Source organism: Sylvia atricapilla, chromosome 30, assembly GCF_009819655.1.
Source record: "Sylvia atricapilla isolate bSylAtr1 chromosome 30, bSylAtr1.pri, whole genome shotgun sequence".
NCBI classification, from domain to species: Eukaryota; Metazoa; Chordata; class Aves; order Passeriformes; family Sylviidae; genus Sylvia; species Sylvia atricapilla.
The window spans coordinates 509,460-534,107 of record NC_089169.1 but is presented as its reverse complement, the minus strand read 5'-3'; the positions used below and the strand labels follow the sequence as shown (position 1 = coordinate 534,107).

The following is a 24,648-nucleotide window of genomic DNA, read 5'->3' as shown; positions in this document are numbered from 1 at the left end:
AGGGAGGGGGAAGAAGTCCAAGGAGGGGACACCCTCTCTGTGGTAGCATTGGGAGTACCTGGAAGCATCTGGCAGATGTGGAAATCACGAGCTGCCCGAGTCTCGGCAGCACTTCGAGGGAGAGACAGAGTACCCCGCACCCGCTGAGAGGACTGGGAATCACCCCAGTGGGAGCTGTCGATACTGGAAGGGTGGTTGAGTAGGACTGGAGAGGGCTGGGAGGCAGGAGAACAGGAAACAGTGCGGGGAATTGGGGTGGGGGCTCCTACTGGTGCTCAGAATTTGGAGAGTTGCAGACTGGCACAGCTGGCACTGGGGAAAGTAGGAAATGGGGACAACCAGTGCTGAGAGAACTGGGCAAAACCAGTGCAGAGAAGTGGGTAGGTGGGTGGGGGCATTCTTTGGTTCCCCAGAGCTCTTTGTGTGGGATGCCTCAGGATTCAGGGGAACCCAGACCAGGGTGTTTTGGTGACCCGGGACTACATTTGGGTCCCTGGACCCCAGAGTTTCAGCTACCCCAGGGTCCTGTGCAGCCTGTGGTTCTTGCATTCAGGGTGTGCCAAGACACCCCACCCCACACCCCCCGCCAACACCCGGGTGTCAGCTGCTGAGATGCTGCCTGCCCTGTCCTGTGGGCCAGCAGTGTCCTGGAGCTGCTCAGCCCAAGGGTCCCGGGGGTGCCTGGCTGCACCCCCTCATGCAGCCCCTCTCAGGGTGCCCTTTTCCCCGGCCAAGTCCCCCCAGTCTGCAATCCAGCCTCTGTCGGGGGAATCGCCCTAAAAAAAGGCTGTAGAAGGGGAATACTCCGGACTGCGTCCCCAGAAAAGCCCTCCCAAGGCCCCTTTACCCAGAGATATTTTCCCAGCCTTTCCTAAGGAAGGGCTGGAACTGATGCAGTTGTCTCCACCCAGGTTTTGGATAACTCCACCCGCTGCCGTCTCGCAGCTCCTCCTCCCAGTGAACAGCCCAGCTGGAATATAAGCAAGTCACTCAGACGCTAAGAGCTGCCGCGACAGCTGGGCGGGTGGCGTGGGACATCGCGCCGTGACCTGAGCCGTGCCCTTCGCCTCGACGCCGGACCCCATGGCGACGCCTTCGCAGAAAAGGAGCACCCGCAGCGGGGCTTCAGGGACCCCCTTGTCACCTACACGCATCACCCGCCTGCAGGAGAAGGAAGACCTGCAGGAGCTCAATGACCGCTTGGCCGTCTACATCGACAAGGTGCGCTCGCTGGAGCTGGAGAACGCCGGTCTCCGGCTCCGCATCACGGAGTCCGAGGAGGTCGTGAGCCGAGAGGTCTCGGGCATCAAGGCTGCCTACGAGTCGGAGCTGGCGGATGCCCGCAAAACACTGGATTCGGTGGCCAAGGAGAGAGCTCGGCTGCAGCTTGAGCTCAGTAAAGTCCGGGAGGAGCACAAGGAGCTGAAAGCCCGGTGAGTGCCCTGGGGATGGGGGGGGACTGCAGCGGGATGGGTGCTGTCGTCATGCTTGGCAGTGGGCCGGGAGGGAGGAAGGAGCGACCTGGAGGAGGCAGGGAGAGAGAGGAAAAATCCGTGGCCTGGCCGGGGCTGGAGTGTTTGTGGTAGGGACCGAAAGAAGAGAGAAGCCCTCTGGTCATTCCTGCTCTCCTTCCAAGCGCCATCTTTGGGAGGGATGCCCTTGGAACGGGGATTTGGGAGCAGAGCTGGCGACGCTTGGGGCTGAGGCTGAGCAGACATGTCCTGGGCCCCCGGCAGGGTCTGTGCTATGCGCCGGGCTGGCGGCCCCTCTACCTTCGTCATGCTGGAGCTATTCCTAAACACGCTCTGGCACAGCCCGGGAAGCGGTGCCAGCCAGCTGGCTCTGTCCTGCCCACAGATTTTGCCTGCTCGTCCCATTTTCCTTTGCTGTCTTTGGCACCGGTTAAAGAACCTGCTCGAGGTTTTGTGTGCCTTAACCCTCCCTGTGCCAAGCTGCTCTCACTCTGTGGGGTCCCTGGCTTTGGGGGAAGCAGTGTGCAGGCAGCACTCGTGTCCCCCTCCCACCAGCTGTCTCTGGGCGATGTGCTCCCAGTCCGCACTTCCCATAGGGTTCGTTTTTTCTCCTCCCTGCCTTCAGAAATGTCCCCCTCATGGACCCCTCCCTGCTGCCACTGGATACCTCTGCCCTCCTCAGGGCTGTCACCGGTTAGCAGCACAGGTCCCCTGAGGACACGGGGCTCCCTGGCAAATGTCACTGCTGGCCAAGCAGGGGCTGGCACTGGGCTTCCCTCGGGCTCTGCCAGCGCGTGCAGCGTCGGGACGTGTCCCTGTAGCGCTCAGTTTCCCGAATCCTGCTCCACGTAAGAAGGCAGCGGATCCCTTTCCGTCATCAGCTTTGGCTCACAGCCGGATCCGGGCTGGGCAGTGGCGGGACAGCCCCCTCTTATTCCATTTGATCTTTTGCCTGTTATTCTGGACGCGTCGTTTTGAGCCTGGACCAAATCAGGCTAAAATTAACCTCCTTAGTAAATGCCATAAATATTCTACCTGGGAGGGAACGACTGTGCTGCCTGTTACCGCCCTCTCCGAAAGCCGTGGGGGTTATATTTAGCTTTGTATTTCCCGTGCGCTGCTGCAGCTTCGTCCTCGGATAAGGCGGTTTGCTGCTCGCCAGATCCCCGCTCCCGGATCTGAAGGATCCAGATGCTGGTGAGAGGAGGAGCTGAACTGTCTAAAGGCTTTTTCTGCCTTATGCAAACCCAGAACTATCGTGGCCACGATCTTTTGAGAGCTGGAAAAAATGCCCGGCCCGCAGCAGTGGCTGGAGGGGAGTTGCCTGCGCTGTGGAGCCGGCCGTGTGGAAAACGGATGTGGAATTTTTCCCTGCTATGGGCTGCGCTCCGGGAGCTTCTGTGCTTGTTGCCGGGCGCTAACAAATCTCCTGAAAAAGTGCTGTGACTCCCAAAGAACAGCTTGTGCTTTAGAGATGGGTTTCGGTGGGTTTTGGAGAGCAGTTGGTGCGCGGGGCTCTGGGGGACAGGAGTGTTTTCGTGTTGAGTCATCTCTGAGTCACGGTCGGTGAGATGGAAGAGCGGAGATGCGGGGGAGTCGTTGCTGTTCATTCTTGTCTTTGGCTTGTCCCTCTTCCTAGGGCGCGGTATGAGGACTGCTCTCTAACCCCCAAAACCCTTTCAAAGAGGCTGCAGTTTGTCTTGTTTCCCTGGGGACCTGCTCGATGTGGCAGGGCTGCTCAGAGAGCAGCACAATCGGCTGCTGAGCTGCGATTCTGCTCCTTGGGCTCAGTTTGAGTGAGGTGTCCTGAATCTTCGGGGCATGAGGGAATGGGGCAGCCACGAGCCCAGCCCTGCGGAGGGGTCAGAACTGTTGGCGGGATTAGAAGAGCCCTGTTCAGGCACTGTTCTGCTCCCTGCCATCCAGTTGGGCAGGGATGTGCCTGCTCTGCCGGCTCTACCCGCCCACCCTGAGCCCTTGGGTCAGCACATGGTCTGGGGCCACTTCACTGTCCTTGACACAGTGAGGCTTTGACTAATAAGTAACTGACAGCCCTCTGCATCCCTCGCTGTGCCTGTCAGCCCTAGGGAAGCGCCGGGTATCTCCCGCAGGGCAGGCACCCGGGGCCGCGTTATCAGCATCGCCACTGCCCGATGCAGGGTTGTCTCACCAGCACAGAGGGAGGGTGGGGGGCCGGGATGCCAGAGCATGACGTGTCTGGATTTGACACGGCCCCGGGTGCTGGGTCCTCTGTCTGGCATGGGGAAAGAGGTGCTGACTGAAGGGGGACAAGGTGTGCAAAAAGGAGACCAGTCTAACCAGTACCAACTAATGAATGCAAGAGCTGCATGGGTGGAGGAGGGTCTGAGAAGGGCTGAGCTGCCTGCCCTCTGCCTCCTGCCACCCCTCTGTTCCTGGCCAACTTCTCTTCTCTTGGGGAGGTTCCTAGTGGGATCTTCCCACTGCCTGTTTGATTGTTTCCAGTGGTGATCCAGGAGGGGTTTCCCAAAGTGCCCACCTGGCTCTTTCCATGGGGACCCTCAGCCCTGTGCAGGCTGATACTGGTTGTGCCGCAGGACAAGGGACCCCTCTGGGCAATCCTGCCTGTCCTGGTGCCACACATGTCCCAAGCTCTGGATGGCCTCTGGCTATGCTATAGCCATACTTCAGGCAAAGCAGAGGGTGCGGTGAGGGTGGCTGGTGACTCAGAGGTGCTGGCTACACCAGCATCAACCCCTCCCACACCATGGGTAGAGACAAGATTAGTCTGAAATGCCCCTGTCCCTAGTGTCCTCAAGCTTCTGTACCCCTCCTTGGAGAACACCTGGATTTCAGCATGGCACCAGAGGTTGGAGAGATGCTCTGTGCTTGGTCCTGCCCACTGTCCCCTCTCCTTAAGTTGGCTTCTGACTCACAGGATGAAAGAGCCACAGCCCTTGCCTTGCTCCATGAAAGTTTGTTCCATCCCACAAGTGGGAGACATTTATCAGTGCAAGCCCCAGTCTGGGGACACAGGGGTGTAGAATACAGCCCTTGGACACCTTCAGTCCCAGGAGAGGCCCCCTGAGGAATTCAGTGCCCACTTCACGGGCAAGGAGTGGCCGTGCAGCAGCCATGTGGTGGCTGCTTGGCACGGCTGCCCAAGCTTCAGGAACACTCGTGGGGATTAATAGCGGAGAGGGAAACCAAAGTGACCAGCTCCTTTCTCCCAGGCAGGAACCAGTCCTTGTTAGTACAGTAGCTGATGAGCAATGCCTTCCTGAATTGCAGCCCCTAACCTGATTAAGCCAGTGCCTTGGCAGCGCCTCCTCCTCCTGGGGCCCAGATCTCATCCCTGGCCCTAATGAGGACAAATCTTCATTTCTCAGATGTTGTTGTGGAGGGAAGAAGCTCATCCAAGGGCAGAGCAAGGGAGGCAACAGTGGGGTGCCAGGAGGTGTACTCTACAACCCTTCCCCAGCCCAAGGGGGTTTTGCCCTCTGCTTTGTTCACCAGTGACCTTCCAGGCAGGAGCAGGTAAACAAAACCTGTTTAGTTGAAAAAAAGGGAGAAAAAAGAATTAGGGCTCAGTGCTGCCAGGGCAGGGGGGAGCACATACTTCCTTCGGCAGTGATGAGCTTGTGCTGGAACATTTTGCGTGGGGTGAAACCTGAGGCTCCTGGGTTTCTCCCCCGTCTGCCTCATGGAATCCCTGCCGGGAGGGAATGCTTTGGCTGGGAGGAGGCTTTGCCCTTTCAGAGCAAACAAAGAGCAGCTTGTGCAGCTGGGGATACTTTGGGGGAGTCGCGAACACAGAGGTGGGCTGATCCAGACCTCCATGGCCTTCTGGGACCCTCTTAAGCATTCCACCCTGAATCTCCAGCCCTGTGGACACACTGGTTGTCCCTTGACATCTGGAGCCAGCAGCTTGGGATGGCTGGGCATGCTGGTCCTCCTGGCACGCTGCAGGGCTGGAAGGGTCCATGGCAAAACATTTCTTCGAGGTCAAGGTTTTCATTAGCTGCTCCCAGTGGAGAGAAATTTTTGCCTGTGCAACCATCCAGCCCCTCTTTTTTCAAGAAAAATTGTGGCAGTGAAACATGCTCCAGCACTTTCGGTTTGCGACCTCGCTCTCATTGCTGTGTTTGCCAGTGCATCCCTTCACTTTTCCCAGGGATGAGGGGAGTGAGAGGAAATCCTGTTGTCTTATATATATTTAGGATGATAGGATCCACTCTGGTAAACTAAGGACTTTATCCTTGGAGCTGAGGATTAAAGAGAAGTGATTGCAAAGAGAATCAGAGCTGCATTTGGTGTGGGAGGGGATCCATCCCTGACAACCCGTCCCAGCCTGCCCCGATCCCACATGCTGCCACAAGTGTTTCTCAGTCTTGCATGTGTCACTTCACTTGTCTGAATCCCATCAACACTCAAACTCCAGAGCTCAGAGGATAGGGAGCTGTTCCCAGTGTGGTACTCAGGGATGGAGACAGAGAGGGTGGCACAGTCAGGGTGGGACATGTGGGGCGGCTGCCAGCTTCATATTCTGCTGAATTCGTGCCCTTTGGGAGATGTAATTTCCTTTTGTGCTGCTGGCAACCTGGAAAGGAGGAAGTCACTAGAGTTCTCTCTCTGGTCCTGGACAAAATTAGGGCTGTCATGGAGGATTCCCCACAAAGTGTCAGCCCAGTGGGTTCAGGGTGAGCTGGGAATCACCTTCCACTGTCCCACCCTGGCTGCATTACCTGTTTTGCCATTGTGCTCTTTGTGAGGTTGTTTGCTGAGCCTGTTCCTTTGTGACCAGCTCAGCATGTTCCTAAACAGCTGAGGCCGGTGCCATGTAAAACCTTTCTCTGTTGACAGCTGCCATCAGACAGTGTGGTGTCAGGGCTGGGTGCCCACCTGCCTCTACTCCCTTCCCCTCCCTGCCCAGGGTTGAATATGCCCAGTGTGAAGCTGAACAACTGTGGAGGCTGGCATAGTCCCCCAGCCCTCCCTGGTGCAGTGGCAGCTGCAGCCCTGACTGCAGAGACATCTGTGTGACAGCCAGGCTCTTGGCTGCCCGGGAGAAGCCCTGTCCTTCCAGGGATAAGGCAGCCACAGTTTTTCTGAGCAAGTTATGCCAGGGCCTCACCACCCTCACAGGGAAGAGTTTCTTCCTAATACCTCATCTAAATCTGCCCTCTCACTTTAAAGCTATTCTGCTTTGTCCAGTCATTCCGTGTCCTTGATAACGGTATAATAAAATTTACGCCTTTTTCCTTGTTCCTGTATATGCTGAATGTCGCAGTATGTCCATGAACCACGGTGTGATTCAGGGCTGTGGGTGTTGGGGAAAGCCAAAGGGTGTGGAAGTTGGTTAATGAAGTGCACTGAACTCAGCCCACAGAAATACCACAAAACCCAGCTGAGGTTAGGACACCTCCGTTCCTTGCGAGGCTGAGTCAACATGTTACGTTCTCTGTCATAAAATAATTACCTTTTCCAGTGAAGGTGAAGGTGCCCTTGGCTTGGGGTCTCCTCCAAGCTGTAGCCAGTGCTGTATTTCTGCCTTCCCTGGTTAGTAGAGTGTCATGGTTTGACATTTGTCAAATTTTGTTTATCAGCTGGGAGATAGGACTTTGGGAGAAAAAGGCAAAACAGGTACAACTTAAAAGTAAAAACAGATAGATTTTATTAATATACACTAAAGAAAAAGAGAGGAAAGAAAAAAAAAAAAAAAAACCAGAGACTTGCTGAGACATTTAAATACCTTCCCCCCCACCCCTCCCAACTGTTCACTTTCTTATACACTACAGAGAGAAAATTATGATTTTCAGTCAGTTGCCACCGTTTAAACACACTAGGAATTGCAGCAGCAGCAGGGCCAAAGTTCCCCAGCACACAAGGTGCAAGGTGGGTGCTGCCCTGCCTGTATTGTACCTTCTTTAATTATGGGGTTGCAACCATTTCAGGCGTTGGCGCCACGTCTCTGCGGAGACGTGGTGGAGCCAGGGTAGAAACAAACATGGGCTCTCCTGAAGCTGTTGAATTTTTGTGTCGGGGCTGTAAGTGGCTCAGAAGCACCTCTGTAGGAGCAAGGTTCTGATAGCAGAGGTCTCTCCCTCCCTCTTGCACAAAAGCCATCTCCAGCCACTTGCTCTGGCTGCTGCTTTCCCCACACATGTCCTCCTGCCATCCAGTCCAGTGCCACCATTCTGGTCAGGCAGAGCTTGGCATCTCCATGCTGCAGTGCTCAACTGGAGCTCAGAACTTTCAGTTTCTTGGTGCTTTTATTTATTAACAGCTTAAGGACACAGTTTCTCCTTAAAACCCCATCTGAGTCACATGAGCCCAAAGAAACATCCAAGCTCTTGGTGTGGATGTGTAATGTTGTCTTCAAAAGGGGTGCTACCCCAAAGGAAACTCGGCCCCAGTGCCCACTGGCGCTGAGGAGTGGCCAGCTGCCCCACTGCAGCTCCCAGTCCCCGCTGTGAAGAGCTGTGTCCCCCGGTCTCCTTGCAGTGCAGTGGGCTCGCCTTGGCAGTGGAAGGGCTCTGGATCAGCCCTGGCAGAGCAGGGAGATGAGTCATGCTCAGCCATGTGTCTCTGGGCTGGAGCAGGGTGCGGCACCACGGGGCCGTGCTTCAGGGGGCCCCGCCAGTCCAGCAGTCACGCTCTGTCCCTTCCTTCCTGGCATGATGGCAGATAACCTGGCAGCATCTGTGGGGTGTGAGGATGCTCCCCTGCAGGGCACCAGGCTACATTTTCTAATTTGATCCTCCGTGCCGTGGGCTTTAGCAGGGAAGGGGAGCACTGAGGAAGGCAGCCTCACCCCTGGGCATCGTGCTTTGCTGTTTGGGTGGCTGCCAGGCCCCCCTTTCAGGGCAGAGACACTGCTTTGTGCAACCCAGCCTTAGCTCTGCAGTTCCAGTGCAAAATGCCACCAGACTGAGGTTTGCCTGGTGGTGAGTGTGTTGTGGGTGCGAGGTTGAGCAGGAGGGAGGTGGAGGGGAGGCTGGGCCGTCTCATGGTGGTCCTCTTCACAGACAGTTCTGTGCAAGCAGCAACTGGGGCTAAATTGTGTTTTCTAAGGATGCCACATCTGCAGTCTTTGCTGTGGGGAAGAGCTTATTTCCTGCCCACGTGCCAAGCAGGTCTGGGCTCCATCCAGCACAGTGCAGACTGGCAGGGAAAGTGGGCAGAGGCATGCTGACAGCTCTGCACATGGCATAGCACAGCAAAACATAGGTATTCACCTTGTTTGCTGCTTATCCCTGTGCTGAGCTGCATTTTCCCAATGGCATTCTACCCATAGGCATTCCCAGAGCCACCCCAACAGCAGCCTGAGCTCCTGGTGCCCGCAGTGACACAATCTCGGTGGCCCCAGTGCAGCCTGCCCCAGCCTTGCTGCCACCGCCACACACAAACAGACCTTGTGGCAATGTAAACACCGTGTCTGCCTTTATCTGCGCTGCCGGAGCCGGGAGAGCAAACGCCTTTGTTTCCAGGAATATGTGTGGCATCTGGATCCAACAATCCCTTGCTTTGTTTCTTAAGCAAATGTTGCTGGCCAGAAGCTTTGCATACCCAGTTTATGAAAAATGGGGTGAGCTACTGCTGCTTCTGAAGAGAAAAAGGAGGCCTTGAATTGTCTCACTTTGCCTCTTTTGGCTCCTTTCTGCCTAGTTCCACCTTGCACAGGGACCTGGTTTCCATTGTGGATCAAGATGCAGCAGGTACAGAGTGACCTCCTCATTCCTTCCCATCACCCCTTTTTGCTCAGGAACTGCATGCGTGAGCAGAGGAAGCGGGAGTTACAGCCACATCTGCACAGTGGCAGCATGTTTCCTTGCTCCCAGGGCTGGGATTGCATCCCTGCTCCACATCCTGGCTGTGTCACCAGTTGAGTTTACAGCCTTTTCCCTTAGTGCTCCTAGTCCTGAAGATGTGACTAATACAAGTGACTCAGCTCCCTGTTTTTAACTCCCTTTGTAAGTCTCCTGCCATGCCCAATCTCCCAGGGAAACACCGGGGAATCTCTGCTTTGTCTTCATCCTTTGAGATGGTGGTTTATGGGCTTAGCATTTCTTGGTCATCTGGAGAAGGATGTATTGAAGTGGAATGTTCTGGGGTTTCTGTGGAGGGGGAACACTCAGAGCTGTTCTAGGTGAAAAAAAAAAAAAACCAAACCCACAATTTCCCATTAAGCTTTAGCCCAATTATTCAAAAATAGGTTTTTGCTGTGTTGGAGTAAGATAGTCAAGGCTGGGCAAAACTTCTTAAATTTCATCCAGTCTAAAGGTTAATTTTTAATTTGTCATTGCTTTACATATAATTTAACTATATTAATGATACAAAACTGACTTGTTAAAATGGCGAGTGTTCAGAGTAGTGCCATGAAGACTTGTGATGTCTTTCTTCCTTTCTCTTCCCAAAGGCTTTGGCTTTAGTCAGCAATAGACAACACTGTAAACTGTTAGCAAATTCTGGATTGGGAAAGCAAGCTGACAATGCCCTCAAGCACATATTTGGGATTTTTGGGGCTGTCGTGTGTAGGACTTGAAATCAATGATCCTTGTGGGTCCCTTCCAACTCAGGATATTCCATGATCTCGAAGGCTTTTTCTTGTGTCTCTCTTACTGAAATTTTGCCCTCAGAAGATGGAATTGAGCAGAGTGGAAGATGGTGTATTGACATATTTGAGTTGTGTCTAAAAAAATTCTCTTTCCAACTCAATTCCAAACATTTTTAGCAAGTTTCTTTTTTCTTGATAAAGGGTATTATTGCTTTAATCTATACTTATGATGGTTCAATTCCCGGCCATCAAGTGTCCTCTAGATAACCCAATTCAAGATTTCACGGGAAGCCAGGAAGAGGCAGGCTGGCATGTTCAGAATGGATGGCTTTGGGTTGTGCTGAGCCTGGGCTGTGCATGGGGTTGACCAGTGTTTGATTGTGGTGTTCTGAGCGGTTGAGATGTTCAGGTTTATAAAGAGATAGAATCACATAATAGTTTCGGTTGGAAAAGCCCTCCAAGATCATCCAATTCCCTCAGCCCTGCCAAGGCCACCACTAAAGCGTGTCCCCAGTTGCCACATCTGCCCCGTCTGTTAAATCTCTCCACGAAGTGGGCAACTCCACCACTGCCCTAGGCAGCCTGTTCAAGTGTTTGGTAGCTTTTTTCAATGGAAAATGCAGTTTTTTCAAGCAAGAAAGTGACCTCGCTCTGGAAACACTGGGCTCAGCCCATCCCCTCAGGACCTGCACAGACACTGGCCAGGTTTTCCCAGTGCCATGAAGACAATTCCCAAGCTCTTCAGGACCAGCTCTGGTAACAGACCTGGGACTGGGCCAGGTTTGCTAAATCAAATTTCAACTGGTAGCACTTTGCATGTCATCCCAGCCCTGGAGGCTTGTTCCAGGTAACCCAGGGTTTGGTGGTAGACATTCCCCACAGGGAAATCCTGCCTTCATTTTGCTGGGCTCCCTGTGCTCCCAGCACTGGGGACTCCAGTGGCTGATCCTCCTTGCACTTTGCATCCTCTTTGCATCTGTCTCCTGGGGCTTGCTGCGCCCTGGAAAAGCTTTTCCCAGGCAGCTGGTAAAAGGAATTCTGTGGGTAACAGGGGGTCCTACAGGCAGCAAATGGGATCCCACAGGTGGCAGGGGGCCTCCCAGGCAGCCAGGCACTCGCAGACCTGCAGGAGTGTTGTGATGCATACTCCAAGCTGAGACACTTGTCCGTGGAGGATAAGTCTTGCCCTTTGTCTGTGCAGACACAAAGATTTATGCCTGATACAAACCTCCCCCAAACAACTTCCACAACTCCCACAATTTGGGCTGTGAAAAACCAAGTCCTTCCCTTTCCCTGATGACTGCCACATGGCAAAAGGGGAGAAACCCCTCTTCCAGCTCTGAAGCCCCTCTGGTAATGCCATCCCCCCCCAAAAACCACAGACTGTCCTGTTACTATGGGGGACTCAGCCCAAACAGCAGCGTCAGTTGGTGACTTGGGATTTCCATTCCAAGCTGCTGGTGGAGGATAGGATGAGTCACCAGCTGGCGTGACAGCCTGGACAGGGAGTGAGCAACCCTGGGGCTCCCCAGGCAGCCCTGAGCTGCAACATTGTTAATTCTAAACAATTAATACACTATCTATTCGCGGAAATGTGCTTTTTAAAAGAAGCTCTTAAGCAACGCGTGGCTGTTGGTTGTGATGCTGCTGAAGCTGAAGTGCATCTCCCATGCTGAGAGGGGAGGCTGAATGGTGACAGGTCTTTACACTGGTGCATCCAGGAGAAGAAAAGCTTCAAACCTTCCGAGGGGATGCATGTGGCTGATTCCTGGCGGTGTCAGTATCAGTACAGTCAGGTTCCATCACACTTGAGTTTGCGTGCACCCACAGCTCCCAGCAGTATTCCTGGTGATGGGAGCTGTGGAGGAATATGAACATCCTGGACTTGGGGAATCCTAGACAGGGGATCCATTTGCCTCCCCATGAAAGGTTTTTTCCTGGTTCCCAACAAAGCTGCAGTTTTGGCTCATTTTAAGGGTGCAAGGAAAGGCCAGATCCCAGTTCCAGGAGGGGAAGCTCAGCTCTTGGGAGATTACAGTGTTTTGCTCCACTGGGGTCACATGGAGCTGGACAAGCTCCTCAGCCCCATGGATGAGCGTGTCGTGACTGAATCAGGAGCATGTGGCAGGGCCAGCACTCACCCTGGCACCAGGAAGGGTCTTTGGCACCACTAATGCCAGAGGTGGAAGCTGTTTCTTTCTATCTGTGAACACAGCTGGTGCTGGCATCCCCAGCTGCCTCTGGCAGAAGTCTGGTGCCCAACAGGATGCCGGCTCCCTGCAGACGTTGTCCTCGCTATACATCATGCTGGCTATTTCCAGCTCCCCTGCTAGGAGACCAGCCCGTGTTTATCCTGGTGATTTGGCAGAGGTGCTGTGGCACAGATGAGTCAGAAGCTGGGAGAAGCTGCTTCGCCACATTCCCATCGCCCCACTGCAGAAGTTTTCCAGGTCCGCCTCTCCTCATGCTGTCCCTGCTGCTTGTCCTGTGGGGCCCTGGTCCCTGGGACAGGGGAACAATCCTTGATGAAGAAACAGTCCCTGGGACTGGGAAACAATCCCTGCAGTGGAGTGATGATCCCTGGGATAGGGGAATGATCCCTGGGATACGTGTGGTGATCCTGGGACAGATCTCTGGCACTGGAGGGAGTGCCGTGGAGAGCAGCCTGCCCGGGGTGGGGCAGAGCAGGTTTCCTGGGTCCTCCCAGCAATCAGAGACTTCCATGGGCACACACTGACACTCCTGCCTCGGGTTCCCAAGCTGTAAACATGTCAAAGCCTTTTCTGGGAAAGCATTCCTAGCCTGCATGCCCAGGAGCAGGCAGCTGTGGCCCCTGGCAACCAGGTGGGACTGACACCTGCAGTCTTGGGGAATTTGCAGATGTCCATAAAGATTTATGGATGGGGCAGGAGCCAGAAGTTCCCTGAGTTGACACCTTTTCCAGGGTGGGGCAACTGCAATTTAGAGGCAGGGAAGGAGAGGAATGCCTGCACCTCTATGAGCTCCATCCCACTCATTGGTCCTCTTCCAGTGTATGAAGCCCAGGGCTGCCCAAGCTTCATGAACACTTGTGGGGATTAATAGCGGAGAGGGAAACCAAAGTGTGTTTCCTAAAAATGCATTGAGTGGGCTCTGGCATCTCAGAGAGGGTTGGCATCTTTCCACCAGCATGAGCTGGTGGGCTCATGCCTGGAGCTGTTCCAACAAGCTCTGATGACTTTGTCCTGTCTTGACTTTTCCAGAGGGAGAGCCCAGACCTGCCAGGTTTCCTGGCTGGGATTTTGGGGCAGAGTGGGGGGAGCAGTAGCAGATGCTGCTCTGCAGGATTGTCCCTGAGCCCTCTCTGAATCCATCACGTTGAATTCACAGCCTCGTGTCTCTCTGTGTTGAGCAGAGCCAGAGCAGATCCAACTTTCCATTAACATTTGGATTTTCTGGCAGCTCAGCTGCAATATTCAATTCTTTTTTTTTTTTCCTTCTTCCTGCTTTTAAAAGCTAAAAATAAAATGTCTTGAGGCCCCTTTTCCCTCCATCTTTTCTCTTGAGACATTTGTTTCTTGAGGATTTGATGCCTCTGTTGTTTTTTCTCCTCTTAGATTGTTTTTACCCATGGCTCTCGCAGCACAGGGGCTCAGATCCTGTGGGATTTGGAGGCACCCAGCCCTCCAGAATGAGTCTCTGCTTCCCTTTTCACTGGGAAATTTGGGATCTTGGAGGCTCTAGGAGGCAGGATAGAGAGGCTAGTGAAACCCTCTGGGCAGGAGGAGGAAGGTCTATCTCTGTCCTCCTCTCCAGGGAAGTGGGAGTGACACAGCTGCCATGGAAGTTTTTAATTTTTAGCCCAGCGCCAGCTGGAGCCTGTGAGGCTTCCCGGGAATAAAAGCAGGACCTGAGGGCAGGAGAAGGGAAAACGCAAACCTTGGCTGGGCTGGAGCAGGGATCAACAGAGCTGGTGTGAAGCAGTAGGCTGGAGGTCCTCGAGGCCAGAGAGGACTCACCTGTGTGCTGATACCTTATCCAGAGGCTGCTGCCACGTTTGGGGTTTAGGGTATGTTTGGAAGGAATATTGGGGGAGGTGCTCAGGTCCCAGGGAGCCAAATTCTGCTGGCCACTGGACTCCCCAAGAGCAGAGGACAGGAGAGGATTTGTCTCACTCGTGTCCATCTGGCAGAACTACTCCTAACTCAGCCCCATGGCTGGTAAGCTCCAAGCTTCTGGCTCTGCTCCTCACAGTGGAATCCAGAGTTGAGCACAGGAGGCTTCTTAAGAAAAAAGGATTTGTCCTTTGAGTCATCTGGGATTTACTCTGGGGCTTTCCAGGCACTGATGCCCAAACCCCTGGATACTTCTGGTCCCTGGTGAGGGCGAATCTGCTGTAGACACAAGTGTAACCATCAGCAGTTTTTCCTCGTTTGTCACTTATTAATGGAACTGCTGTCCTTTGAAAGAGCTGTAGAATCCAGGTCGTGCTGAAACCCCATCCTGAAGAACCAGTGTCCTCCAGCTGTACCCAAACCTCCACGGCCAACACAGCAAGCAATGAGCAGCAGCAAAACACCAGGGAGGAGCTCTTCCTGGAGTCACATGGCAGTTCACTCCTTCAGGACCCAGCTGCCAGTGCTGGGGTGGCCACGCTGGCTGCAGGAATGAGCCAGGGCCAGATGGGAAAACTCAGCCTCAAACACTGGTTGCAGTGAGCCTTGGAGCCTCGGATCTGCTCCCAGTTGGCATTCTTGTCCTATGAGTCACTGGCATAAAGGAGTGGGTTGAACAGGAAGGACCCAGCACAGAGCTCCAGCAAGCGAGACTGTGGTTCCCTGGAAAAGGGGGGCCAGCAGCATTTCTTGGTCAGTTATTCCACTGTGGCATAATTCCAAAATCTCTAGACTGCTTAAATGCTATTTAGACATAAAAGAGGCTATTTTATGGAATTTATGGACTATGAAATCATACTTTATGCATATAATTGAGACCCTCTTACCTGGGAGCCCCAAACATTAAATTATGACAATCTGACCACAGAAACATTATAGAATTCATTACAGATCCAACATGTTATACTGAGCCCTTTACACCACAATAAAAAGTGTTCTGGGCTGGGAAAGGAGCTTTCAGAAATTGAAAGGAAGGCAGAAGATAGATCTTCACTCATTTCCAAGAAAAAGTCTGCAAGCTGCTCCTGGATTCCCAGAGGCTCTTGGGCTCTGCTTTTCCTGACAGCAGCACTTAAAGTGATTCTGAATTTTGTTACTGTACATGTAGGAATTGGTTTTTTAAAAATTGTCTTTAAGTGGAATTCCTGCTCTTTTAACATGGAATATCCTGGGATTTGAAGTGAAATTTGCACTTAAAAACAGTAGCTTGGGATTTTGAAATCTTTGCTTTAGTCTGCAAAATAACAGAATAACTTCTCCATGCTGACTAGGGTCAGGAAACAGAAAGAAATGCAGGAAAATCTGCTGCTGGCAAATCCAGGAGCTTCCGACATCCCGCATCTGGGAGTCTGGGAAGGCGGTCCGTGCTGGTCCTGGGTCTCACTCCTGGTGGTCCGGGTGCTCCTGTGGGATGGGCTGGGTGCCGCCGGTGCCGCAGGCGCTCTCTGTCGCTGTGACCCGCGGTGGCACGGCGCGGGTGCGCCCTCCTCGGCCCAGGAATGCGCCTCGCTGCCGCGGTGCAGCCGCTGCTCGCCCACGGCCACTCCTCGGGCTCCTTCCACCCTGGGGTAACAATCCCACCGCGAGGTTGGCGGCTGCTGGGGGATCGTTGGGTCTTTTCTTTTTATAGGACTTACCAAAATAGCTCCAGGCTGTATTTTGGTGGTGAAGTCAGATCAGGTTCCCTGCTCACACTGTGGGTCTGTAAGGAGTGGCTTTGACCAGCTGTCAGAGGGCTGGAAAAGAGAGGAGGGCGGTGGGTGTGGATGGTGATGCCAGAGGTCGGACTGGGGGGGCTGAGGCACCACAGCTCTGCATCCAGCTGAGTTCATGGTAAGGCACAGCCACAGGCAGCCCCTAGCCCCTGTTTATCACCTGGTGCTCCCTTGTCCACTCCTGGACAGGCATCTAACTCTTGGCACTAGCAGGGTGCCACAGGCTCCTCTGCCTGGCCGCCTCAGGTGGGCAACACTGGCTGTGGGGCAGTTTCAACTCCTCCCCCAGCTGCTGCTCCACCATCCAGCCCCGTGTCACACAATGCCACACCGTGCTGAGCCACATCTGACTGTATCATGGCGTGGTGGGCTGTGCCGCACCTTGTAGTGCAGATCCATGTCATGCTGTACCACATTGTGCCACACCACAACATGCTCCAGGTGTCCCACCATACTGCCCTGCGTCCCACCGTGCCACACGGTGCCACTTCAGTGCCAGACTCATCAGCACTGGTCTCTTGTGATGCAGCCATGCTGTGGGTGTGCACATTGCACACTGCACCCTGAGACTCCTCCTGCTCTGCCAGTCATTCCCAGCTCTTCCTGCTCTCCAGTATCCAAACTAGGGCTGGGTGTGTCAGGTGGCTGGGACATGCTGATCCCCTCGGTGGATGGTTGTTAGGGACAGTGATGCAGCCCTTCTGGGAGTGATCACAGGGGGGCAGATGTGACATTCTTTGTGCTTGGGGTACAGTGCACAGGCTTTTCTGAGAACTGCCCAGGGGAGAAGAACTTGGAGGTTTTGGTGGATGAGAAGCTTGACAAGACCTTAGAGTCCCTTCCAGTACTTAGAGGGACTCCAAAATTTTGAGAGGGACTTTGGACAAGGGTCTGGAATGACAGGACAACGGGGAATGTCTTCCCCCTGCCAGAGGGCAGGGTTAGATGGGATATTGGGAAGAAAATCTTCTCTTTGAGGGTGGTGAGGCCCTGGTACAGGTTGCCCAGAGAAGCTGTGGCTGCCCCTGGATCCCTGGAAGTGTTCAGGGCCAGGTTGAACAGGGCTTGGAGCAGCCTGGTTTAGTGGAATATGTCCCTGCCTGTGGCAGGGAGTGGAACTTCAAGGTTAAGATGTGCTTTAAGGTCCCTTTGAACCAAACAATTCCATCATTTTCTGATGACTATGGTTATTCTCGCTGTGCCACTCATCTGTGCCACCCTTTGCCCTGCAGGAATGCCAAGAAGGAAGGGGACCTGCTGACTGCCCAGGCACGCCTTAAGGATGTGGAAGCTTTGCTTAATTCCAAGGAGGCTGCGCTCTCCACGGCGCTGGGTGAGAAGAGGAATCTGGAAACTGAAGTGCGGGACCTGAGGGGACAGGTGGCCAAGGTGAGCAGTGGCAGCTCTGTCTCCAACTGACCCAGGGATCCCTTTTTACCCTACCTGGGGGCTGCCAGATCCCCACTATGCCAGGGGCTCTGGGGCAGATGCAGTTGGGTTGTGGGTCCCCAGCCATGCCAGGTGCAGTGCCCAGAGCTCACTGTGATGGTCCTTCTCAATTCCCTGCCAGCTGGAGAGTGCCTTGAGCGAAGCCAAGAAGCAGCTGCAGGATGAGATGCTGCGCCGTGTGGATGCCGAGAACCGGCTGCAGACCCTGAAGGAAGAGCTTGAATTCCAGAAGAACATTTACAGCGAGGTGAGCTGTGATGCACTGCAATGGGGCTGGGATCACTTGTGATAACCCCCACTATACGCGTTGTGTCACCTCCCTGAGGTGACACAGCGTCCCCTGACCTGTCCCCAGGAGCTGCGGGAGACCAAGAGGCGCCACGAAACCCGGCTGGTGGAGATCGACAATGGGCGGCAGCGGGAGTTTGAGAGCAAGCTCTCCGAGGCCCTGCAGGAGCTGCGGAGCCAGCATGAGGCCCAGATCAGGCTTTACAAGGAGGAACTGGAGAAAACCTATGGGGCGAAGGTGAGCAGCCTCCCCACGCCACTCTCCTCTCCCTGCAGCCCCACAGAGCAAGAGTGGGCTGCTGTGGGTGCTGAGATGCTGATCCCCCTGTCCTGTCCCCCAGCTGGAGAATGCCAAGCAGTCAGCTGAGAGGAACAGCAACATGGTGGGTGCTGCCCATGAGGAGCTGCAGCAGACCCGTATCCGCATTGACAACCTCTCCTCAGAAGTCAGCCAGCTGCAGAAGCAGGTGAGTTGAGACCAGAGGGTTCCGTGGCATGCCTACCCTGGGGATGGTCCCTTTCTGTACATGGTCTCTCATCTTCCCTCCCCACAGCTGGCTGCCAAGGAAGCGAAGCTGCATGATCTGGAGGATATTCTGGCCAGGGAACGTGAGACCAACCGGCGCCTGCTCTCCGACAAGGAGCGGGAGATGGCCGAGATGCGGGCACGCATGCAGCAGCAGCTGGATGAGTACCAGGAGCTGCTGGACATCAAGTTGGCTCTGGATATGGAGATCAACGCCTACCGCAAGCTGCTGGAGGGCGAGGAGGAGCGGTGAGCACAGGATGCTGTGCCCAGCTCTGGGCTTCATGGGTCCCAGCCCTCGTGTGTTGACTGGCTTCATCTTCTCTTTTCCCCCTGCCAGGCTGAGGCTGTCCCCCAGCCCTTCATCCCACAAAGGTGCATCCCGAAGCCACCTGTCCACCCCAGGCTCCTCCAAGAAGCGGAAGCTGGAGGACAGTGAGAGCCGGACCAGCTTCTCCCACCATGCCCGGACCAGTGGCCGTGTCGGCGTGGAGGAGGTGGACTTGGAGGGCAAGTTTGTTCGTCTCAGGAACAAGTCCAACGAGGTGAGTTTGCCTTCGGGAAGACCCTGGGGTGAGGTTCAGCCCTGCTTCACCCTACGGGCAGGACGTGAATGGGACAAGTTAGAGAAGAACCAGGGTTCTGAGTACTGCTACTCTCTCTCACAGGACCAGGCGATGGGGAACTGGCAGATCAAGAGGCAAAATGGGGACGATCCCCCTATTACCTACCGCTTCCCCCCAAAGTTCACCCTGAAGGCTGGCCAGGTGGTCACGGTGAGTCACTGCCTGGGGGAGGATCCAGGCAAGATCCCAAACCCTGCCAGGCCATTGGTTGCATGGAGTGGTTGGGGTGTGGCTTTTTGTGGTAATAGACTCCCGTCCCCAGGCTGTGGAGTCTGCAGACCTGAGAAGTCACTTTTCTCCTGCTTTTCTCCCTAGATCTGGGCCTCAGGAGCTGGAGCAACACACAGCCCCCCCAGTAATGTGGTGTGGAAGGCGCAGAGCAGCTGGGGCTCCGGGGACAGCCTGCGCACTGCCCTCATCAACTCCAGCGGGGAGGTGAGAGCCAATGGCAGCTCCAGCACGGGGCACAGAGGGTAGCTGGCACTGAACCTCCCAACTCACCTCCTGTCCCCTGCAGGAGGTGGCCATGCGGAAGCTGGTCCGCACTGTGATCATCAATGATGACGAGGATGAGGACGATGATGAAATGAGCATCCACCACCGTCATCACCATGTGAGTAGGATGCTGGTTCCAAGGGCTCCAAGGGACTGCAGCTTCAGTCAGGGTGGGAGGGAGCTCAGCATCACACAGGATCAGGCAATAGGAGAAGGCAGTGGGGAAGCTGCTGTGGAAACAACTGCATGAGAGAAGCCAACAGACCTCTGGCATCTGGAGGAGATTGCTGCTCACCATAAAAGCTCTAAAGACCTTGCTGTAAGTTGTCTCCAACCCTAAGGAACCCAGACATGCCTTAAAAGGGCCAGAAGAGTCAGAGGGAGGCTGAGCTGGTACCCAGCATGGCCCATCAACTTGGTGGGAAGTTGATGGGCGACGCTTCTTGTCAGCAGCTGCTCTGTCCTCTCTGCTTCATGAGGATGCTGGAACACCAGAGGTGGCTTTGTTCTTCCTCTCAGCTCATCTTTCTCCATATGGAGCTGAAATATGCACCAGGAGGAGCTGCAGGCAGAGAGCAGGGAGTAGGCAGAGCAGACAACATGCCAGGAGCAGAGCTGCAGGCACTTCTCCCAAAGAAACATCCCTGGCTGCAGCCTAGAATCCCCCACCAGCCCATCCTGCAGGGTGTGTGTGTCCTGCACACGAGAGGCCCTCAGGAACCACAGGCAGAGAGGTGCCATCGTGGCCAAGCTGTGCCTCAACGATGGTGAAAGATCTTTTGAATACCATTTCCAGAGCTCTGCAGGAGCAAAATGGCACATCCATCATCCACTTCCCTTGGAGTTCTCTGGATCTGAAGAGCTGTGCCGAGACTGATATCAGCATGTTGAGCTAGTGGATTGTCCTCCTCTACTCCGCCCATGTGAGACCCACCTGCAGTACAGGGTCCAGTTCTTGGGCCCCCTAGCACAAGGAGGACACGGAATTGCTGGAGCAAATTCAGAGGCAGCCGTGAAGATGCTCTAAGGGCTGGGGTCTCTCTGCTCTGGAGGCAGGCTGGATGAATTTGGGGCAGCCTGGAAGAAAAAAGACTTCAGGGTGACCTTCCAGAACTCCTTCCAGGGCCTAAAGGGGCTCCAAGACAGCTGGAGAAGGACTTTGGACAAGGGCCTGGAGTGACAGGACAAGGGAGAATGGCTTCCCACTGCCAGTTAGAGGGCAGAGTTAGATGGGGTACTGGAAAGAAATTGTTCCCTGTGAGGGAAGTGAGTCACTGGCACAGGTTACACAGGAAAACTGTGGCTGCACCAGCATCCCTGGAAGTGTTCAAGGCCAGGTTGGATGGGCTTAGAGCAACCTGGTGTGGTGGAAGATACCCTGCCCATGGCAGGAAGCTGGAATGAGATGAGCTTTCAAGTCCATTCCAACCCAAACCATTTCATGATCCTGTGATTCTTTTCTATATTGACTATCCCTGGACAGACGAGCCAAGCTCCTGCAGTCAGTGCTGCCCAGTCGTCTGGAGGCTGAATCCTTTCCAAGAGCAGATTTCCCATTGGAAGGCTGCCAGCTCCTGAAGTGATGAGGAAGACAATGTTTTCAGGAGCACAGTTCAGGTGTCTCCCATGTGCCAAGAGCTCGGGGTGCAAGGTCAGGGCAGCAGGGCAGGTCACCCACTGGCACTGTGGTGGCCCCAGTCACTTGGGATTAGAAACACAATATTAAGGATTCTATTTTATTATTTTTAAACCACATGATAGAGAGGACAGGTGAGTCAGGCTCTCTTCAAGGCCTAATGTGAAGAGCTCTCCTGGGTCACAGTGGTGCTGCCACCATTCTCAGGGCAGAGGAGGCTCTGGCAGGGGCTTGAGGTCACTTTGTCTGTCCCCTCCAATGTCTAGGGCTGCAGCAGCTCCGGGGACCCTGGTGAATACAACCTGCGCTCCCGCACAGTGGTCTGTGGCACGTGTGGCCAGCCCGCCGACAAGTCGGGCACCCAGAACGCCGGAATCAACACCATGTCCTCGGGCTCGTCCACCTCCAGCGTGACTGTCACCCGCAGCTACCGCAGCATGGGTGACTCTGGCATCGGCCTTGGGGACAGCCTGGTGTCCAGGAACTACCTCCTGGGGAACTCCAGCCCCCGCAGGCAGGTCAGTGCCATTCCCAGCCCCTGGGTCAAGTCCCTGGCACTGCTGGGTCCTGGTGCTGCTGGGTCTCCACCCTGTCCTAGTATCGTCCCTTCCCAACAGGGCAATGCTGTGGGGGTCCTGTCCCCTCCCACCTCTCCTTCTCCCTGCCCTTGCTCTTCCTCCTTGGGCTCGCACAAGCCTCTTTATAAGGGATGGCAGATTCTGAGAGGGATTGGAAAGAGATGTGGCCATAGCAGCTTCCCACCACACTCCACCTTATGCTTGGTCCCCTTGGCACCCCAGAGCATCCCCCATCCTCCACATTACTCATTCCACTGCTGTTAAGTGTTCAGGCTGGTAATTGTGAATATTTCAACACTTTAATATATATTTTATATAGATATATAGATAGATTGATGTATAATATATTCTGTATTGATAGTCTCAGTCAATATTATAATCCTCATGTATCACCTACCACAAATTCTCATTTTGGAGCTATGAACATCTCATCTCAGGAGGATTTATTTATCCCACCACAAGGGCCAGGATGGAGGAGAGCCTGGGGGCACTGTGGTTATCCAAAGGATCCCACTGGACATTTTACAGTCAGAGCAAATGGATGGTGACACTGGTGTCTTCTTAACTCTCTTCTTTTTCTTTCTCTCTCCCAGGCTCAGGCTGTGCAGAGCTGCAGCATCATGTAGTTCCGTGGCGGATTCCTGTGGTTCCTGCCCGTCTCCAGCCAGGGTTTTTTTTTCCCAAACAACAGAATTTTTTTTTTCCTTAAAAAAACAAGATATCAAAAACCAAGAGGGTTTTTTTGTTGTTGTTTTCTATAGCAGGAAATTTATATATATATATATTAAAAGTGCTAAAAGATGCTTTGATTTTTTTTGTAAAGAAAAAATCTATTTCTATATAAAAAAACCAAACCAAAAAATAGCTTTTCAGCTTCAAATATTTTTTAGAACTTCAGCCAAAGACAGCAAAGAACTGTGTTTACAGAGCAGCCATGCAGGAGGAGTTTGTAGCTGAAATGCTCCTTAGATTGTACCTTTTTTGCCAAAGCTTTTTACATAGGACAGAGAAGTGCAGCCATGCCCACCGGAGCTGCATGCCACAGGGGCTGCTGTCGTGTCTCAAATGGATCATAGTGCCTTTACAACCCTTTTTCTTGGGATCCGAAGTCAAAATTCCCTTTTTTTTCTCTTTTTTTGAATTGTGATTCTGGCGGTGCTGGCGCGGGGGCTCCTGGCAGCTCGCGGGCGATGCCCATGTATCTGTGTGGCCATTGCCCCCTCCCCAGCCCCCTGCCCGCCTGCACTCCCAGCACTCTATGTACTGTATTCCTCATATTCCCCATCCCAGGCACCTCTTGCCCTTTGGGTTCCCTTTTTCTTAATCAGCCGAGTTGTGCCTTAGCTGAGGTGGGGGTCAGGCTGGGAACCCCATTGGATCCCACCTGGCATCAAGTGGAGATGGAGTAGGAGAAGTGAAAACACACCGGAGCTGCGTTCTGAGACCAGATGGATTTGACAGCTGGGGTGATGGACCTCGGTCCCACAAGTGGGGCCCCCCCAGGCCCCATCTTTGGGAGCCACTGCATCCAGCAGGGTTTACCCCAGCTTTTCTCAGCTGCGGTTATTTGGGCTCATCTCTGGTGGCCGGAGCTCAAGAGCTGTTTCAGGGATTAAGTGAAAGATGCTCAGTCCAGGTCAGAGCTGGTTTTCCAGGAAAGCACCTAGGAAGGCTTTTTGTTCTAGTGAGATGGATTTTGGGATCTGGTAGGTGCAGTTTCCCCCTTGGCAAGAGTCCATCCAGCCATCGATAGATGTCTTGGCTTTTTGCCTTGATTGGGAAATGCCCGCAGCCCCCCCAGCCTCAAGTGCAGCAGAGAGATGGGGCTGGAGAAGGTGCCAGGACAAGCCCCCCACTCCAGTGGGTTTTGGGGAGGTCATGTATGTATCTGTGCTTGCAAAGCTTCTGTATTACTGCCTATATTTTCTTCCAGAGTCAAAATACAGCTGAACCCTTCCCATGCTGTGTGCTGTCATCATTGCTGTCCAGGGGGATTTAGGGGTGCTGTGCTGCACCACAGCAGCAAAGGGACCCCCCCAGGGATCTCTTTCCACCCCACAGCCAGGGCTGGGGCTCAGCACCCACCATGGATGAGAGGAAGTGGGGTGGCTCCTTACATCCTGGCTCACCCGAGGGTGGGTTGCTAAGAACTGGGCCAGCTGGGCAAGAAGCCCCTCAGAGAGGAACTGGACAGGGGATGGAATTTGAGGTAAGAGACTCAGAGGTTCCTCTTGGGGTTTTGGGGACCAGACATCCCCAAGATGGGATGGACTGGGGGACTGGAGAACCTGAGTGAAGGTTTGCTCCCACCACAGGGATGACCCCCACACTGTGCCAAGGGGACCGCCTGTGCCCCTGGGCCGTGCCAGGCACTGGAGCGAGGCAGGAGGGGATGCTGGGGAGAAGGAGAGCCGTAAAGCCGATGCATAATCGGCTTTACCAGGCACAGTGCTGCAGAGCCACAATGTGAGGGGACGCAAGCGAGCGCCCGGCGCGCAGGCACAGCCAGGTAGGATCCCGGGATATCTGGTCTGAGGGTACCCCTGTCCCAGCGCTTGGATGTCTGGGTCCCCCCATGCTGTGTGGGGTCACATCACCCGAGGTTTGGGGGCAGCAGGGCTGAGGTTCAGGAGGGCAGGGGGTGGCAGGGGATCTAGGGCATTGCTGCCACCTCCCAGCTTCAAGTGAGCCTGAGGAGACCCGGCAAGGTGCCATCTCCCCTTCCAGGAGAGGGGTACAGGGAGGTGCTCACAGCATGAGAGGGGACACACTGGCCCCCTCTCTGTGCCCTGTTTGTCTCCCATTTGTGCCTGCTCAGGGATACCCATGCCACAACACTGGGGCAGCTACCCCCACAATGCTTCAGCCTGTCCCCTTTCATGGGGATTTAACCCTGCTCTAGTCCTGGCACTGCCGGCCCCCAGAAGTCATGAGGTTCTGCCCAAAATAGCAGGTTCTGGAATGATGCAGGGAAACCAACCATGCTTCTGGCACCTTGTGCTGCTGCCTGGACATGTTCTTGGGAGGAGACAAGTCAGGAGACATGGGAACTGCCATGGGGAACTGCCATGGGGAAATGCAACAGGGAAATAATGTCCTAGATCCTCCTCACATCCTGCACAGTTCCCCAGGGTCCTGGCACTCCTGGACTGGGTCACTCTGGGGAACAGTTT

General features: G+C 54.3%; 2 protein-coding genes across 2 annotated transcripts in view; both read left to right on the top strand.

Annotated features, from left to right (window-relative positions):
• Nucleotides 1-13,883, top strand: part of RAB25 (RAB25, member RAS oncogene family) — a 71,891-nt gene extending 58,008 nt beyond the window's left edge. Inside the window, exon 6 of the mRNA XM_066337995.1 lies at nucleotides 13,874-13,883. The gene's annotated coding sequence lies outside the window, so the exon portion shown is untranslated. The remainder of the gene's footprint in view (nucleotides 1-13,873) is intronic.
• LMNA (lamin A/C) lies at nucleotides 937-23,438 on the top strand. Its single transcript, XM_066337991.1, has 12 exons — nucleotides 937-1,433; nucleotides 17,110-17,266; nucleotides 17,448-17,573; nucleotides 17,682-17,852; nucleotides 17,956-18,081; nucleotides 18,169-18,389; nucleotides 18,481-18,685; nucleotides 18,809-18,916; nucleotides 19,082-19,201; nucleotides 19,284-19,379; nucleotides 21,164-21,415; nucleotides 22,069-23,438. Exons 1-12 carry the CDS (start codon nucleotides 1,084-1,086, stop codon nucleotides 22,099-22,101), a joined length of 1,965 nt encoding a protein of 654 aa, XP_066194088.1. The 5' UTR covers nucleotides 937-1,083; the 3' UTR covers nucleotides 22,102-23,438.
• The last annotated feature ends 1,210 nt before the right edge of the window (nucleotides 23,439-24,648 follow it).